General features: G+C 49.4%; 1 protein-coding gene across 6 annotated transcripts in view; it reads right to left on the reverse strand.

Annotated features, from left to right (window-relative positions):
- Positions 1-243: 243 nt before the first annotated feature.
- Positions 244-19,139, reverse strand: part of LOC135513323 (cytoplasmic FMR1-interacting protein 1 homolog) — a 126,096-nt gene continuing 107,200 nt past the window's right edge. For all 6 annotated transcript variants that reach the window (XM_064936239.1, XM_064936238.1, XM_064936240.1 and 3 more), the window contains 5 exons: positions 16,578-16,650; positions 16,366-16,460; positions 3,196-3,434; positions 1,606-1,753; positions 244-1,352 (listed from right to left, as the gene is read on the reverse strand). In XM_064936239.1, the coding sequence (XP_064792311.1) occupies positions 1,188-1,352; positions 1,606-1,753; positions 3,196-3,434; positions 16,366-16,460; positions 16,578-16,650 (720 nt within the window). In that variant the 3' untranslated portion in view covers positions 244-1,187. The remainder of the gene's footprint in view (positions 1,353-1,605; positions 1,754-3,195; positions 3,435-16,365; positions 16,461-16,577; positions 16,651-19,139) is intronic.

The following is a 19,139-nucleotide window of genomic DNA, read 5'->3' on the forward strand; positions in this document are numbered from 1 at the left end:
TGTATTTACCTTCTGTTTCCCTGGATATCTGACTACATGGACAGAGCTTCATCTCCATGGTCAATGTTTCACCAGCCACGGAGTGTCTACAAATACACCGATTTATTTAGGTTAAATATCCTTATTCAACCCCTGTGGAGATGTCTGGTCAATATGATACTTGAAAGGAAGAGTTCTGAAAATCACCATTAACCTTCTTTTTTTTGGTATTGTTTGCATAAAAAATGTTCTCAAGAACAAGCAGAGATTTGTTATATATTTATTGAATTAAAAATGATTCCAAAAAGGCACAGTGAATAAATGGTTATAAGTAAGAACTTGGTTTCCTTTAAGCTGCTGATGTTTAACAAATCATACTACTTCTCATTGACTACAGGCTACTGTTCACCAATTACATCCCACCACCGCAAACCCCTTAAATAATCATTTGATAGTTTAAATGCACCATAAAACAGAAGAGTTTAGAATGAAAACAGCTATTAAGATCATAAGGCACAATTGGGTACAAACAGTTTGTCAGGAAAGTTGGACCTCAAGCCTCGTTCACACTGGCAGTTTGAAGTGACCCGATCTGCTTCCTTGCCGCCTGAACAGCCAGAAAACACACGGAAGCAGATATTTCAAGCCACATTTGTAGGGGACTTGCCTGAACGGTCAAATCTGATTTAATTGCTAGCTACTCTGACAGTTTGACAAGAACACGTGGTAACTAACTAGCGTGTTATTTAGAAACAAATGAGTGATTGTGCTAGAAAGCCCAACGGCTCGCTAGTTGCCTGCTGTGGCGCGAGAGGGGACTCGTTTTGAAAGCTGGATCATCTCATCCTTTGAGGCAGGGGTGTCAAACTCACCACCACGCACACACACCTGTTGTTACTATGACAACCAGCATAGCCATGTCAGCTGTCTGAACACACATCTAGTTTGAGCATTAAGGCATTAAGTGTGAACAAGGCTTTAGTCTCATGGTCCGCTGCTGCTTTAAAACCTAAAAGGTGGAAGAAGCAGATGAAGGAATATTGTGTGTCTAGTCTGATGGACTACGTTCCAAAAGGCACCCTATTCCCTATGTAGTGCCGTTTATAGAAAGTAGTGTCCTATATAGGGCATAGGATGCCATTTCAGACACATCCTTTGTGTCTAGTCTGACATGGGATGGTACTATAGGAAACGTGCACCGGTCAATCTCAGTTGCTGGCCAGGGATTGGTGGATAGGAGGCTGGAAACACCGGACGTGCTCCACAGGCATGTTCTCTCCATCACCTGACTTCAGGTACTTGTTCAGGATGGCAAAGATCTCATCGTTGAGGACCTGGAACTTGCGGATTCTGTCCACCATCTTTTTAAGAGGCTGAGGAAGGAGAGGGAAAGTGATCATTGATCTAGAAGACAGAGGTGGATACCAGAAAGACCCAAGCATGACACCCCCTTGAAAGTTTAAAATGTGTCCATAGTCATATTGACGAGGAACCAAAGGTAAGGGACTGACTAGAACTTATCCAATGAGAAATGTTAGTTCTCATTGCAAAACGTTTTTGCTACGGTTTGCACTAATGAACACGTTTGGGATCTGAAGGTTCTAGTGTCGCTGACCCTCCACTCACCACACTCTTGATGATCTCATCCTTTCCATCGTGTTTCTGCACCTTCAGCAGGTGATAGCTGAAGTCCAGGATGTCAAAGCGTCTCTGTTGACCCAGTAGGGAGATGATCATACACCCAGCCCAGTGGAGACCGTCCCCGAAACACTGCCTGGAAAATACAACACAGGTTATATACCCAGCCCAGTGGAGACCGTACAGAGCAGTGTAAACCCCTCAGAGACCCCCCCCCCCCCCTCCATACAGAGCAGAGACCCCCCCCCCTCTATACAGAGCAGTGTAAACCCCTCAGAGACCCCCCTCTATACAGAGCAGTGTAAACCCCTCAGAGATCCCCCCCCTCTATACAGAGCAGAGATCCCCCTCTATACAGAGCAGTGTAAACCCCTCAGAGATCCCCCTCTATACAGAGCAGTGTTAACCCCTCAGAGATCACCCCCTCTATACAGGGCAGTGTTAACCCCTCAGAGATCACCCCCCTCTATACAGAGCAGAGATCCCCCTCTATACAGAGCAGAGATCCCCCTCTATACAGAGCAGAGTAAACCCCTCAGAGATCCCCCCTCTATACAGAGCAGAGATCCCCCCTCTATACAGAGCAGTGTAAACCCCTCAGAGATCCCCCCTCTATACAGAGCAGAGTAAACCCCTCAGAGATCCCCCTCTATACAGAGCAGTGTAAACCCCTCAGAGATCCCCCTCTATACAGAGCAGAGATCCCCCTCTATACAGAGCAGAGTAAACCCCTCAGAGATCACCCCCCTCTATACAGAGCAGTGTAAACCCCTCAGAGATCACCCCCTCTATACAGAGCAGTGTAAACCCCTCAGAGATCACCCCCCTCTATACAGAGCAGTGTAAACCCCTCAGAGATCCCCCTCTATACAGAGCAGAGTAAACCCCTCAGAGATCCCCCTCTATACAGAGCAGAGATCCCCCCTCTATACAGAGCAGTGTAAACCCCTCAGAGATCCCCCCCTCTATACAGAGCAGTGTGTGTTAACCCCTCAGAGATCCCCCCTCTATACAGAGCAGAGATCCCCCCCTCTATACAGAGCAGAGATCCCCCCTCTATACAGAGCAGTGTAAACCCCTCAGAGATCACCCCCTCTATACAGAGCAGTGTTAACCCCTCAGAGATCACCCCCTCTATACAGAGCAGTGTTAACCCCTCAGAGATCCCCCCTCTATACAGAGCAGAGATCCCCCTCTATACAGAGCAGAGTAAACCCCTCAGAGATCCCCCTCTATACAGAGCAGAGATCCCCCTCTATACAGAGCAGTGTAAACCCCTCAGAGATCCCCCTCTATACAGAGCAGTGTAAACCCCTCAGAGATCCCCCACTATACAGAGCAGTGTAAACCCCTCAGAGATCCCCCTCTATACAGAGCAGAGATCCCCCCTCTATACAGAGCAGTGTAAACCCCTCAGAGATCCCCCTCTATACAGAGCTGAGATCCCCCTCTACACAGAGCAGTGTAAACCCCTCAGAGATCCCCCCCCCTCTATACAGAGCAGAGATCCCCCCCTCTATACTGAGCAGAGTAAACCCCTCAGAGATCCTTCTAGACCGATGATGTGTCCCTACTCACTCCACAGTGAACTCGTGTGCTCCTACAGGGATGCAGTAAACAAACTGCATGGCGCTCCACAGCCGGTGAAACTCCACACACTCGTCCACGTGCATCACGCCGTTGCTGGGCAACGGGCCGCGCCAGATGGGGTCGTCCAGGAAACCGCGGACGCGAGTCAGGATGACCTCGAACATGGACAGGCCACAGCACAGACGCTCTTTGGTCAGCAGGTCACCTTCACGGGCTATGGCGATTTGCTACAGGGGGAGGGAGACGGAGGAAGAGGGTAGAGATGAGATTCAGTCTACAGACACAGAAGTATGGGGCAGACTGGTGTTACTAAGGCAGTGTGATGGTTCCCAGTACTGGTGTTAACTAAGGCAGTGTGATGGTTCCCAGTACTGGTGTTAACTAAGGCAGTGTGATGGTACCTGTGGGGTTCCCAGTACTGGTGTTAACTAAGGCAGTGTGATGGTTCCCAGGGCTGGTGTTAACTAAGGCAGTGTGATGGTTCCCAGTACTGGTGTTAACTAAGGCAGTGTGATGGTTCCCAGTACTGGTGTTAACTAAGGCAGTGTGATGGTTCCCAGTACTGGTGTTAACTAAGGCAGTGTGATGGTTCCCAGTACTGGTGGTAACTAAGGCAGTGTGATGGTTCCCAGTACTGGTGTTAACTAAGGCAGTGTGATGGTTCCCAGTACTGGTGTTAACTAAGGCAGTGTGATGGTTCCCAGTACTGGTGTTAACTAAGGCAGTGTGATGGTTCCCAGTACTGGTGTTAACTAAGGCAGTGTGATGGTTCCCAGTACTGGTGTTAACTAAGGCAGTGTGATGGTTCCCAGGGCTGGTGTTAACTAAGGCAGTGTGATGGTTCCCAGTACTGGTGTTTACTAAGGCAGTGTGATGGTTCCCAGTACTGGTGTTAACTAAGGCAGTGTGATGGTTCCCAGGGCTGGTGTTAACTAAGGCAGTGTGATAGTTCCCAGTACTGGTGTTAACTAAGGCAGTGTGATGGTACCTGTGGGGTTCCCAGTACTGGTGTTAACTAAGGCAGTGTGATGGTTCCCAGTACTGGTGTTAACTAAGGCAGTGTGATGGTTCCCAGTACTGGTGTTAACTAAGGCAGTGTGATGGTTCCCAGTACTGGTGTTTACTAAGGCAGTGTGATGGTTCCCAGTACTGGTGTTAACTAAGGCAGTGTGATGGTTCCCAGTACTGGTGTTAACTAAGGCAGTGTGATGGTTCCCAGTACTGGTGTTTACTAAGGCAGTGTGATGGTACCTGTGGGGTTCCCAGGGCTGGTGTTAACTAAGGCAGTGTGGTGGTTCCCAGTACTGGTGTTAACTAAGGCAGTGTGATGGTACCTGTGGAGTTCCCAGGGCTGGTGTTAACTAAGGCAGTGTGATGGTTCCCAGTACTGGTGTTAACTAAGGCAGTGTGATGGTTCCCAGTACTGGTGTTAACTAAGGCAGTGTGATGGTTCCCAGTACTGGTGTTAACTAAGGCAGTGTGATGGTACCTGTGGGGTTCCCAGGGCTGGTGTTAACTAAGGCAGTGTGGTGGTTCCCAGTACTGGTGTTAACTAAGGCAGTGTGATGGTTCCCAGTACTGGTGTTTACTAAGGCAGTGTGATGGTTCCCAGTACTGGTGTTTACTAAGGCAGTGTGATGGTTCCCAGGGCTGGTGTTAACTAAGGCAGTGTGATAGTTCCCAGTACTGGTGTTAACTAAGGCAGTGTGATGGTTTCCAGTACTGGTGTTAACTAAGGCAGTGTGATGGTTCCCAGTACTGGTGTTAACTAAGGCAGTGTGATGGTTCCCAGTACTGGTGTTTACTAAGGCAGTGTGATGGTTCCCAGTACTGGTGTTAACTAAGGCAGTGTGATGGTACCTGTGGGGTTCCCAGTACTGGTGTTAACTAAGGCAGTGTGATGGTTCCCAGTACTGGTGTTAACTAAGGCAGTGTGATGGTTCCCAGTACTGGTGTTAACTAAGGCAGTGTGATGGTACCTGTGGGGTTCCCAGTACTGGTGTTAACTAAGGCAGTGTGATGGTTCCCAGTACTGGTGTTAACTAAGGCAGTGTGATGGTTCCCAGGGCTGGTGTTAACTAAGGCAGTGTGATGGTTCCCAGGGCTGGTGTTAACTAAGGCAGTGTGATGGTTCCCAGGGCTGGTGTTAACTAAGGCAGTGTGATGGTTCCCAGTACTGGTGTTAACTAAGGCAGTGTGATGGTTCCCAGTACTGGTGTTAACTAAGGCAGTGTGATGGTTCCCAGGGCTGGTGTTAACTAAGGCAGTGTGATGGTTCCCAGTACTGGTGTTTACTAAGGCAGTGTGATAGTTCCCAGTACTGGTGTTAACTAAGGCAGTGTGATGGTTCCCAGTACTGGTGTTAACTAAGGCAGTGTGATGGTTCCCAGTACTGGTGTTAACTAAGGCAGTGTGATGGTTCCCAGTACTGGTGTTTACTAAGGCAGTGTGATGGTTCCCAGTACTGGTGTTAACTAAGGCAGTGTGATGGTACCTGTGGGGTTCCCAGGGCTGGTGTTAACTAAGGCAGTGTGATAGTTCCCAGTACTGGTGTTTACTAAGGCAGTGTGATGGTACCTGTGGGGTTCCCAGTACTGGTGTTAACTAAGGCAGTGTGATGGTTCCCAGTACTGGTGTTAACTAAGGCAGTGTGATGGTTCCCAGTACTGGTGTTAACTAAGGCAGTGTGATGGTTCCCAGTACTGGTGTTTACTAAGGCAGTGTGATGGTTCACAGTACTGGTGTTAACTAAGGCAGTGAGATGGTACCTGTGGGGTTCCCAGGGCTGGTGTTAACTAAGGCAGTGTGATGGTTCCCAGTACTGGTGTTAACTAAGGCAGTGTGATGGTTCCCAGGGCTGGTGTTAACTAAGGCAGTGTACTGGTGTTAACTAAGGCAGTGTGATGGTTCCCAGTACTGGTGTTAACTAAGGCAGTGTGATGGTTCCCAGGGCTGGTGTTAACTAAGGCAGTGTGATGGTTCCCAGGGCTGGTGTTAACTAAGGCAGTGTGATAGTTCCCAGTACTGGTGTTAACTAAGGCAGTGTGATGGTTCCCAGGGCTGGTGTTAACTAAGGCAGTGTGATGGTTCCCAGTACTGGTGTTAACTAAGGCAGTGTGATGGTTCCCAGTACTGGTGTTAACTAAGGCAGTGTGATGGTTCCCAGGGCTGGTGTTAACTAAGGCAGTGTGATGGTTCCCAGGGCTGGTGTTAACTAAGGCAGTGTGATGGTTCCCAGGGCTGGTGTTAACTAAGGCAGTGTGATGGTTCCCAGTACTGGTGTTAACTAAGGCAGTGTGATGGTTCCCAGTACTGGTGTTAACTAAGGCAGTGTGATGGTTCCCAGTACTGGTGTTAACTAAGGCAGTGTGATGGTTCCCAGTACTGGTGTTAACTAAGGCAGTGTGATGGTTCCCAGTACTGGTGTTAACTAAGGCAGTGTGATGGTTCCCAGTACTGGTGTTAACTAAGGCAGTGTGATGGTTCCCAGTACTGGTGTTAACTAAGGCAGTGTGATGGTACCTGTGGGGTTCCCAGGGCTGGTGTTAACTAAGGCAGTGTGATGGTTCCCAGTACTGGTGTTAACTAAGGCAGTGTGATGGTTCCCAGTACTGGTGTTAACTAAGGCAGTGTGATGGTTCCCAGGGCTGGTGTTAACTAAGGCAGTGTGATGGTACCTGTGGGGTTCCCAGGGCTGGTGTTAACTAAGGCAGTGTGATGGTACCTGTGGGGTTCCCAGGGCTGGTGTTAACTAAGGCAGTGTGATGGTTCCCAGTACTGGTGTTAACTAAGGCAGTGTGATGGTTCCCAGTACTGGTGTTAACTAAGGCAGTGTGATGGTTCCCAGGGCTGGTGTTAACTAAGGCAGTGTGATGGTTCCCAGTACTGGTGTTAACTAAGGCAGTGTGATGGTTCCCAGTACTGGTGTTAACTAAGGCAGTGTGATGGTTCCCAGTACTGGTGTTAACTAAGGCAGTGTGATGGTACCTGTGGGGTTCCCAGTACTGGTGTTAACTAAGGCAGTGTGATGGTTCCCAGTACTGGTGTTAACTAAGGCAGTGTGATGGTTCCCAGGGCTGGTGTTAACTAAGGCAGTGTGATGGTTCCCAGGGCTGGTGTTAACTAAGGCAGTGTGATGGTTCCCAGTACTGGTGTTAACTAAGGCAGTGTGATGGTTCCCAGTACTGGTGTTAACTAAGGCAGTGTGATGGTTCCCAGTACTGGTGTTAACTAAGGCAGTGTGATGGTTCCCAGTACTGGTGTTAACTAAGGCAGTGTGATGGTTCCCAGTACTGGTGTTAACTAAGGCAGTGTGATGGTACCTGTGGGGTTCCCAGGGCTGGTGTTAACTAAGGCAGTGTGATGGTTCCCAGGGCTGGTGTTAACTAAGGCAGTGTGATGGTACCTGTGGGGTTCCCAGGGCTGGTGTTAACTAAGGCAGTGTGATGGTACCTGTGGGGTTCCCAGGGCTGGTGTTAACTAAGGCAGTGTGATGGTTCCCAGGGCTGGTGTTAACTAAGGCAGTGTGATGGTTCCCAGGGCTGGTGTTAACTAAGGCAGTGTGATGGTTCCCAGTGCTGGTGTTAACTAAGGCAGTGTGATGGTTCCCAGTACTGGTGTTAACTAAGGCAGTGTGATGGTTCCCAGTACTGGTGTTAACTAAGGCAGTGTGATGGTACCTGTGGGGTTCCCAGGGCTGGTGTTAACTAAGGCAGTGTGATGGTTCCCAGGGCTGGTGTTAACTAAGGCAGTGTGATGGTACCTGTGGGGTTCCCAGGGCTGGTGTTAACTAAGGCAGTGTGATGGTACCTGTGGGGTTCCCAGGGCTGGTGTTAACTAAGGCAGTGTGATGGTTCCCAGGGCTGGTGTTAACTAAGGCAGTGTGATGGTTCCCAGGGCTGGTGTTAACTAAGGCAGTGTGATGGTTCCCAGTGCTGGTGTTAACTAAGGCAGTGTGATGGTTCCCAGTACTGGTGTTAACTAAGGCAGTGTGATGGTTCCCAGTACTGGTGTTAACTAAGGCAGTGTGATGGTTCCCAGTACTGGTGTTAACTAAGGCAGTGTGATGGTTCCCAGTACTGGTGTTAACTAAGGCAGTGTGATGGTTCCCAGTACTGGTGTTAACTAAGGCAGTGTGATGGTTCCCAGTACTGGTGTTAACTAAGGCAGTGTGATGGTTCCCAGTACTGGTGTTAACTAAGGCAGTGTGATGGTACCTGTGGGGTTCCCAGGGCTGGTGTTAACTAAGGCAGTGTGATGGTTCCCAGGGCTGGTGTTAACTAAGGCAGTGTGATGGTACCTGTGGGGTTCCCAGGGCTGGTGTTAACTAAGGCAGTGTGATGGTTCCCAGGGCTGGTGTTAACTAAGGCAGTGTGATGGTTCCCAGGGCTGGTGTTAACTAAGGCAGTGTGATGGTTCCCAGGGCTGGTGTTAACTAAGGCAGTGTGATGGTTCCCAGGGCTGGTGTTAACTAAGGCAGTGTGATGGTACCTGTGGAGTTCCCAGGGCTGGTGTTAACTAAGGCAGTGTGATGGTTCCCAGTACTGGTGTTAACTAAGGCAGTGTGATGGTTCCCAGTACTGGTGTTAACTAAGGCAGTGTGATGGTAACTGTGGGGTTCCCAGGGCTGGTGTTAACTAAGGCAGTGTGATGGTAACTGTGGGGTTCCCAGGGCTGGTGTTAACTAAGGCAGTGTGATGGTTCCCAGTACTGGTGTTAACTAAGGCAGTGTGATGGTTCCTGTGGGGTTCCCAGGGCTGGTGTTAACTAAGGCAGTGTGATGGTTCCCAGTACTGGTGTTAACTAAGGCAGTGTGATGGTTCCTGTGGGGTTCCCAGGGCTGGTGTTAACTAAGGCAGTGTGATGGTTCCCAGTACTGGTGTTAACTAAGGCAGTGTGATGGTTCCTGTGGGGTTCCCAGGGCTGGTGTTAACTAAGGCAGTGTGATGGTTCCCAGTACTGGTGTTAACTAAGGCAGTGTGATGGTACCTGTGGGGTTCCCAGGGCTGGTGTTAACTAAGGCAGTGTGATGGTTCCCAGTACTGGTGTTAACTAAGGCAGTGTGATGGTTCCCAGTACTGGTGTTAACTAAGGCAGTGTGATGGTTCCCAGTACTGGTGTTAACTAAGGCAGTGTGATGGTTCCCAGTACTGGTGTTAACTAAGGCAGTGTGATGGTTCCCAGTACTGGTGTTAACTAAGGCAGTGTGATGGTACCTGTGGGGTTCCCAGGGCTGGTGTTAACTAAGGCAGTGTGATGGTTCCCAGGGCTGGTGTTAACTAAGGCAGTGTGATGGTACCTGTGGGGTTCCCAGGGCTGGTGTTAACTAAGGCAGTGTGATGGTACCTGTGGGGTTCCCAGGGCTGGTGTTAACTAAGGCAGTGTGATGGTTCCCAGGGCTGGTGTTAACTAAGGCAGTGTGATGGTTCCCAGGGCTGGTGTTAACTAAGGCAGTGTGATGGTTCCCAGTGCTGGTGTTAACTAAGGCAGTGTGATGGTTCCCAGTACTGGTGTTAACTAAGGCAGTGTGATGGTTCCCAGTACTGGTGTTAACTAAGGCAGTGTGATGGTTCCCAGTACTGGTGTTAACTAAGGCAGTGTGATGGTACCTGTGGGGTTCCCAGGGCTGGTGTTAACTAAGGCAGTGTGATGGTACCTGTGGGGTTCCCAGGGCTGGTGTTAACTAAGGCAGTGTGATGGTTCCCAGGGCTGGTGTTAACTAAGGCAGTGTGATGGTTCCCAGTACTGGTGTTAACTAAGGCAGTGTGATGGTTCCCAGTACTGGTGTTAACTAAGGCAGTGTGATGGTTCCCAGTACTGGTGTTAACTAAGGCAGTGTGATGGTTCCCAGTACTGGTGTTAACTAAGGCAGTTTGATGGTTCCCAGTACTGGTGTTAACTAAGGCAGTGTGATGGTTCCCAGTACTGGTGTTAACTAAGGCAGTGTGATGGTTCCCAGTACTGGTGTTAACTAAGGCAGTGTGATGGTACCTGTGGGGTTCCCAGGGCTGGTGTTAACTAAGGCAGTGTGATGGTTCCCAGGGCTGGTGTTAACTAAGGCAGTGTGATGGTACCTGTGGGGTTCCCAGGGCTGGTGTTAACTAAGGCAGTGTGATGGTACCTGTGGGGTTCCCAGGGCTGGTGTTAACTAAGGCAGTGTGATGGTTCCCAGTACTGGTGTTAACTAAGGCAGTGTGATGGTTCCCAGGGCTGGTGTTAACTAAGGCAGTGTGATGGTACCTGTGGAGTTCCCAGGGCTGGTGTTAACTAAGGCAGTGTGATGGTTCCCAGGGCTGGTGTTAACTAAGGCAGTGTGATGGTTCCCAGGGCTGGTGTTAACTAAGGCAGTGTGATGGTTCCCAGTGCTGGTGTTAACTAAGGCAGTGTGATGGTTCCCAGTACTGGTGTTAACTAAGGCAGTGTGATGGTTCCCAGTACTGGTGTTAACTAAGGCAGTGTGATGGTTCCCAGTACTGGTGTTAACTAAGGCAGTGTGATGGTTCCCAGTACTGGTGTTAACTAAGGCAGTGTGATGGTTCCCAGTACTGGTGTTAACTAAGGCAGTGTGATGGTTCCCAGTACTGGTGTTAACTAAGGCAGTGTGATGGTACCTGTGGGGTTCCCAGGGCTGGTGTTAACTAAGGCAGTGTGATGGTTCCCAGGGCTGGTGTTAACTAAGGCAGTGTGATGGTTCCCAGGGCTGGTGTTAACTAAGGCAGTGTGATGGTTCCCAGGGCTGGTGTTAACTAAGGCAGTGTGATGGTTCCCAGGGCTGGTGTTAACTAAGGCAGTGTGATGGTACCTGTGGAGTTCCCAGGGCTGGTGTTAACTAAGGCAGTGTGATGGTTCCCAGTACTGGTGTTAACTAAGGCAGTGTGATGGTTCCCAGTACTGGTGTTAACTAAGGCAGTGTGATGGTAACTGTGGGGTTCCCAGGGCTGGTGTTAACTAAGGCAGTGTGATGGTAACTGTGGGGTTCCCAGGGCTGGTGTTAACTAAGGCAGTGTGATGGTTCCCAGTACTGGTGTTAACTAAGGCAGTGTGATGGTTCCTGTGGGGTTCCCAGGGCTGGTGTTAACTAAGGCAGTGTGATGGTTCCCAGTACTGGTGTTAACTAAGGCAGTGTGATGGTTCCTGTGGGGTTCCCAGGGCTGGTGTTAACTAAGGCAGTGTGATGGTTCCCAGTACTGGTGTTAACTAAGGCAGTGTGATGGTTCCTGTGGGGTTCCCAGGGCTGGTGTTAACTAAGGCAGTGTGATGGTTCCCAGTACTGGTGTTAACTAAGGCAGTGTGATGGTACCTGTGGGGTTCCCAGGGCTGGTGTTAACTAAGGCAGTGTGATGGTTCCCAGTACTGGTGTTAACTAAGGCAGTGTGATGGTTCCCAGTACTGGTGTTAACTAAGGCAGTGTGATGGTTCCCAGTACTGGTGTTAACTAAGGCAGTGTGATGGTTCCCAGTACTGGTGTTAACTAAGGCAGTGTGATGGTTCCCAGTACTGGTGTTAACTAAGGCAGTGTGATGGTACCTGTGGGGTTCCCAGGGCTGGTGTTAACTAAGGCAGTGTGATGGTTCCCAGGGCTGGTGTTAACTAAGGCAGTGTGATGGTACCTGTGGGGTTCCCAGGGCTGGTGTTAACTAAGGCAGTGTGATGGTACCTGTGGGGTTCCCAGGGCTGGTGTTAACTAAGGCAGTGTGATGGTTCCCAGGGCTGGTGTTAACTAAGGCAGTGTGATGGTTCCCAGGGCTGGTGTTAACTAAGGCAGTGTGATGGTTCCCAGTGCTGGTGTTAACTAAGGCAGTGTGATGGTTCCCAGTACTGGTGTTAACTAAGGCAGTGTGATGGTTCCCAGTACTGGTGTTAACTAAGGCAGTGTGATGGTTCCCAGTACTGGTGTTAACTAAGGCAGTGTGATGGTACCTGTGGGGTTCCCAGGGCTGGTGTTAACTAAGGCAGTGTGATGGTTCCCAGGGCTGGTGTTAACTAAGGCAGTGTGATGGTACCTGTGGGGTTCCCAGGGCTGGTGTTAACTAAGGCAGTGTGATGGTTCCCAGGGCTGGTGTTAACTAAGGCAGTGTGATGGTTCCCAGTACTGGTGTTAACTAAGGCAGTGTGATGGTTCCCAGTACTGGTGTTAACTAAGGCAGTGTGATGGTTCCCAGTACTGGTGTTAACTAAGGCAGTTTGATGGTTCCCAGTACTGGTGTTAACTAAGGCAGTGTGATGGTTCCCAGTACTGGTGTTAACTAAGGCAGTGTGATGGTTCCCAGTACTGGTGTTAACTAAGGCAGTGTGATGGTACCTGTGGGGTTCCCAGGGCTGGTGTTAACTAAGGCAGTGTGATGGTTCCCAGGGCTGGTGTTAACTAAGGCAGTGTGATGGTACCTGTGGGGTTCCCAGGGCTGGTGTTAACTAAGGCAGTGTGATGGTACCTGTGGGGTTCCCAGGGCTGGTGTTAACTAAGGCAGTGTGATGGTTCCCAGTACTGGTGTTAACTAAGGCAGTGTGATGGTTCCCAGGGCTGGTGTTAACTAAGGCAGTGTGATGGTACCTGTGGAGTTCCCAGGGCTGGTGTTAACTAAGGCAGTGTGATGGTTCCCAGGGCTGGTGTTAACTAAGGCAGTGTGATGGTTCCCAGGGCTGGTGTTAACTAAGGCAGTGTGATGGTTCCCAGTGCTGGTGTTAACTAAGGCAGTGTGATGGTTCCCAGTACTGGTGTTAACTAAGGCAGTGTGATGGTTCCCAGTACTGGTGTTAACTAAGGCAGTGTGATGGTTCCCAGTACTGGTGTTAACTAAGGCAGTGTGATGGTTCCCAGTACTGGTGTTAACTAAGGCAGTGTGATGGTTCCCAGTACTGGTGTTAACTAAGGCAGTGTGATGGTTCCCAGTACTGGTGTTAACTAAGGCAGTGTGATGGTACCTGTGGGGTTCCCAGGGCTGGTGTTAACTAAGGCAGTGTGATGGTTCCCAGGGCTGGTGTTAACTAAGGCAGTGTGATGGTACCTGTGGGGTTCCCAGGGCTGGTGTTAACTAAGGCAGTGTGATGGTTCCCAGTACTGGTGTTAACTAAGGCAGTGTGATGGTTCCCAGGGCTGGTGTTAACTAAGGCAGTGTGATGGTTCCCAGTACTGGTGTTAACTAAGGCAGTGTGATGGTTCCCAGTACTGGTGTTAACTAAGGCAGTGTGATGGTTCCCAGTACTGGTGTTAACTAAGGCAGTGTGATGGTTCCCAGTACTGGTGTTAACTAAGGCAGTGTGATGGTTCCCAGTACTGGTGTTAACTAAGGCAGTGTGATGGTACCTGTGGGGTTCCCAGGGCTGGTGTTAACTAAGGCAGTGTGATGGTTCCCAGGGCTGGTGTTAACTAAGGCAGTGTGATGGTACCTGTGGGGTTCCCAGGGCTGGTGTTAACTAAGGCAGTGTGATGGTACCTGTGGGGTTCCCAGGGCTGGTGTTAACTAAGGCAGTGTGATGGTTCCCAGTACTGGTGTTAACTAAGGCAGTGTGATGGTTCCCAGGGCTGGTGTTAACTAAGGCAGTGTGATGGTACCTGTGGAGTTCCCAGGGCTGGTGTTAACTAAGGCAGTGTGATGGTTCCCAGTACTGGTGTTAACTAAGGCAGTGTGATGGTTCCCAGTACTGGTGTTAACTAAGGCAGTGTGATGGTTCCCAGGGCTGGTGTTAACTAAGGCAGTGTGATGGTTCCCAGTACTGGTGTTAACTAAGGCAGTGTGATGGTAACTGTGGGGTTCCCAGGGCTGGTGTTAACTAAGGCAGTGTGATGGTAACTGTGGGGTTCCCAGGGCTGGTGTTAACTAAGGCAGTGTGATGGTTCCCAGTACTGGTGTTAACTAAGGCAGTGTGATGGTTCCTGTGGGGTTCCCAGGGCTGGTGTTAACTAAGGCAGTGTGATGGTTCCCAGTACTGGTGTTAACTAAGGCAGTGTGATGGTTCCTGTGGGGTTCCCAGGGCTGGTGTTAACTAAGGCAGTGTGATGGTTCCCAGTACTGGTGTTAACTAAGGCAGTGTGATGGTTCCTGTGGGGTTCCCAGGGCTGGTGTTAACTAAGGCAGTGTGATGGTTCCCAGGGCTGGTGTTAACTAAGGCAGTGTGATGGTTCCCAGTACTGGTGTTAACTAAGGCAGTGTGATGGTTCCCAGTACTGGTGTTAACTAAGGCAGTGTGATGGTTCCCAGTACTGGTGTTAACTAAGGCAGTTTGATGGTTCCCAGTACTGGTGTTAACTAAGGCAGTGTGATGGTTCCCAGTACTGGTGTTAACTAAGGCAGTGTGATGGTTCCCAGTACTGGTGTTAACTAAGGCAGTGTGATGGTACCTGTGGGGTTCCCAGGGCTGGTGTTAACTAAGGCAGTGTGATGGTTCCCAGGGCTGGTGTTAACTAAGGCAGTGTGATGGTACCTGTGGGGTTCCCAGGGCTGGTGTTAACTAAGGCAGTGTGATGGTACCTGTGGGGTTCCCAGGGCTGGTGTTAACTAAGGCAGTGTGATGGTTCCCAGTACTGGTGTTAACTAAGGCAGTGTGATGGTTCCCAGGGCTGGTGTTAACTAAGGCAGTGTGATGGTACCTGTGGAGTTCCCAGGGCTGGTGTTAACTAAGGCAGTGTGATGGTTCCCAGGGCTGGTGTTAACTAAGGCAGTGTGATGGTTCCCAGGGCTGGTGTTAACTAAGGCAGTGTGATGGTTCCCAGTGCTGGTGTTAACTAAGGCAGTGTGATGGTTCCCAGTACTGGTGTTAACTAAGGCAGTGTGATGGTTCCCAGTACTGGTGTTAACTAAGGCAGTGTGATGGTTCCCAGTACTGGTGTTAACTAAGGCAGTGTGATGGTTCCCAGTACTGGTGTTAACTAAGGCAGTGTGATGGTTCCCAGTACTGGTGTTAACTAAGGCAGTGTGATGGTTCCCAGTACTGGTGTTAACTAAGGCAGTGTGATGGTACCTGTGGGGTTCCCAGGGCTGGTGTTAACTAAGGCAGTGTGATGGTTCCCAGGGCTGGTGTTAACTAAGGCAGTGTGATGGTACCTGTGGGGTTCCCAGGGCTGGTGTTAACTAAGGCAGTGTGATGGTTCCCAGTACTGGTGTTAACTAAGGCAGTGTGATGGTTCCCAGGGCTGGTGTTAACTAAGGCAGTGTGATGGTTCCCAGTACTGGTGTTAACTAAGGCAGTGTGATGGTTCCCAGTACTGGTGTTAACTAAGGCAGTGTGATGGTTCCCAGTACTGGTGTTAACTAAGGCAGTGTGATGGTTCCCAGTACTGGTGTTAACTAAGGCAGTGTGATGGTTCCCAGTACTGGTGTTAACTAAGGCAGTGTGATGGTACCTGTGGGGTTCCCAGGGCTGGTGTTAACTAAGGCAGTGTGATGGTTCCCAGGGCTGGTGTTAACTAAGGCAGTGTGATGGTACCTGTGGGGTTCCCAGGGCTGGTGTTAACTAAGGCAGTGTGATGGTACCTGTGGGGTTCCCAGGGCTGGTGTTAACTAAGGCAGTGTGATGGTTCCCAGTACTGGTGTTAACTAAGGCAGTGTGATGGTTCCCAGGGCTGGTGTTAACTAAGGCAGTGTGATGGTACCTGTGGAGTTCCCAGGGCTGGTGTTAACTAAGGCAGTGTGATGGTTCCCAGTACTGGTGTTAACTAAGGCAGTGTGATGGTTCCCAGTACTGGTGTTAACTAAGGCAGTGTGATGGTTCCCAGGGCTGGTGTTAACTAAGGCAGTGTGATGGTTCCCAGTACTGGTGTTAACTAAGGCAGTGTGATGGTAACTGTGGGGTTCCCAGGGCTGGTGTTAACTAAGGCAGTGTGATGGTAACTGTGGGGTTCCCAGGGCTGGTGTTAACTAAGGCAGTGTGATGGTTCCCAGTACTGGTGTTAACTAAGGCAGTGTGATGGTTCCTGTGGGGTTCCCAGGGCTGGTGTTAACTAAGGCAGTGTGATGGTTCCCAGTACTGGTGTTAACTAAGGCAGTGTGATGGTTCCTGTGGGGTTCCCAGGGCTGGTGTTAACTAAGGCAGTGTGATGGTTCCCAGTACTGGTGTTAACTAAGGCAGTGTGATGGTTCCTGTGGGGTTCCCAGGGCTGGTGTTACTAAGGGAGTGTGATGGTTCCCAGTACTGGTGTTAACTAAGGCAGTGTGATGGTACCTGTGGGGTTCCCAGGCGTTCTATCAGAGGAACCAGGTGCAGGGCTGTGTACTTAGCCTCCAGGCGTTTCATCTTGGCATCAAGACGCTCACCCTCTGAGAAGAGACAAGAGATCCATTCAGACAGACTGACATATGCACCACTCAGACAGACTGACATATGCACTAGTCTGACACTAACACACAGCACAGAATAAATAAAGACATTATTACCTTTGACATGGACCCTGGGCAGAATGTTCTGGAACGGTGCGGCATGAAGCAGGTCACAAACTTCCTCCTGCGACTGAGAGGAAACATATCATCATCACAGCTAGTGCCTTCAGAACATATTCACACAAAAGGACATTCTCCACATGTTGTTGTGTTACAGCCTGAATTTAAAATGGATTACATTGAGATTGTGTCAATGGCCTACACACAATACCCCATAATGTCAAAGTGAAATTATGTTTAGACATTTTTATAAATGAAAGCTGCAATGTCCCTGAGTCAATAAGAATTCAACCCCTTTGTTATGTCATGCCCAAATAAGTTCAGTAGTAAAATAACAAGTTGCACGGATGCACTCTGTATGAAATAATCTTTAGGCGGCCAGTATGAGGGTTAGCTCTCAGGCTAGTATGAAAGGCGGCCGGTATGAGGGTTAGCTCTCAGGCTAGTATGAAAGGCGGCCAGTATGAGGGTTAGCTCTCAGGCTAGTATGAAAGGCGGCCAGTATGAGGGTTAGCTCTCAGGCTAGTATGAAAGGCGGCCGGTATGAGGGTTAGCTCTCAGGCTAGTATGAAAGGCGGCCAGTATGAGGGTTAGCTCTCAGGCTAGTATGAAAGGCGGCCAGTATGAGGGTTAGCTCTCAGGCTAGTATGAAAGGCGGCCAGTATGAGGGTTAGCTCTCAGGCTAGTATGAAAGGCGGCCAGTATGAGGGTTAGCTCTCAGGCTAGTATGAAAGGCGGCCAGTATGAGGGTTAGCTCTCAGGCTAGTATGAAAGGCGGCCAGTATGAGGGTTAGCTCTCAGGCTAGTATGAAAGGCGGCCAGTATGAGGGTTAGCTCTCAGGCTAGTATGAAAGGCGGCTGGTGGAAGCCAGTATGAGGGTTAGCTCTCAGGCTAGTATGAAAGGCGGCCAGTATGAGGGTTAGCTCTCAGGCTAGTATGAAAGGCGGCCGGTATGAGGGTTAGCTCTCAGGCTAGTATGAAAGGCGGCCAGTATGAGGGTTAGCTCTCAGGCTAGTATGAAAGGCGGCCAGTATGAGGGTTAGCTCTCAGGCTAGTATGAAAGGCGGCTGGTGGAAGCCAGTATGAGGGTTAGCTCTCAGGCTAGTATGAAAGGCGGCCGGTATGAGGGTTAGCTCTCAGGCTAGTATGAAAGGCGGCCAGTATGAGGGTTAGCTCTCAGGCTAGTATGAAAGGCGGCCAGTATGAGGGTTAGCTCTCAGGCTAGTATGAAAGGCGGGCAGTATGAGGGTTAGCTCTCAGGCTAGTATGAAAGGCGGCCAGTATGAGGGTTAGCTCTCAGGCTAGTATGAAAGGCGGCTGGTGGAAGCCAGTATGACGGTTAGCTCTCAGGCTAGTATGAAAGGTGGCCAGTATGAGGGTTAGCTCTCAGGCTAGTATGAAAGGCGGCTGGTGGAAGCCAGTATGAGGGTTAGCTCTCAGGCTAGTATGAAAGGCGGCTGGTGGAAGCCAGTATGAGGGTTAGCTCTCAGGCTAGTATGAAAGGCGGCTGGTGGAAGCCAGTATGAGGGTTAGCTCTCAGGCTAGTATGAAAGGCGGCCGGTATGAGGGAGAGAAAATATCTATAGACTTCCAAAAGTACTCGCACTCAAAACCATGAAGAGGAATAACCCAAGGAGTCAGAGATGAAAAATAATATAATTAATTTAATTCACGTTTAAAAGAATATCATTAATTTAATCCACGCTCAAAAGAGTAGAACAACTTAAAGTGCAAGGTGGTAATAAAACTATAGGTTAGTTTCATCCTTATGCCTTCATCAGGGCTGAACTAACAGATGGTGTTTAACATGATTTATTAATGACTACCTCATCTCTGTACCCCACACATACAATTATCTGGAAGGTCCCTCAGGTCGAGCAGTGAATTTCAACCACAAAGACGAGGGAGGTTTTCCAATGCCTCACAAAGAAGGGCCCTAAACCCAACCCATTGGTAGATGGGTAAAAAAACATTGAATATCCCTTTGATGATGGTGAAGTTATTAGTTACACTTTGGATGGTGTATCAATACACCCAGTCACTACAGAAATACAGGTGTCCTTCCTAACTCAGTCACTGGAGAAGAAGGAAACAGCTCAGGGATTTCACCATGAGGCCAATGGTGACTTTAAAACAGTCACAGAGTTTAATGGCTGTGATTGGAGAAAACTGAGGCAGGATCAACAACATTGTAGTTACTTCACAATGAAACACAGCCTAAAACCTCAAACAGCAAGCAATGCAGGTGTAACTGACAGAGTGAAAAGAAGGAAGCCTGTACAGAATAAACTATATTCCAAAACATGCATCCGGTTTGCAACAAGGCACTAAGGTAAAACATGTGGCAAAGAAATGAACTTTATGTCCTGAATTCAAAGTGTTCTGTTTGGGGTAGTACTTCTTCATATTTGCAAGCACAGTGGTGGCTGCATCATGTTATGGGTATGCTTGTAATCATTAAGGGCTAGTGAGTTTTTCAGGATAAAAAAGAAACAGAATGGAGCTAAGCAAAGGCAAAATCCTAGAGGAAAACCTGGTTCAGTCTGCTTTCCACCAGA

The sequence above is a fragment of the Oncorhynchus masou genome, chromosome 24 (assembly GCF_036934945.1).
Source record: "Oncorhynchus masou masou isolate Uvic2021 chromosome 24, UVic_Omas_1.1, whole genome shotgun sequence".
NCBI classification, from domain to species: domain Eukaryota; kingdom Metazoa; phylum Chordata; class Actinopteri; order Salmoniformes; family Salmonidae; genus Oncorhynchus; species Oncorhynchus masou.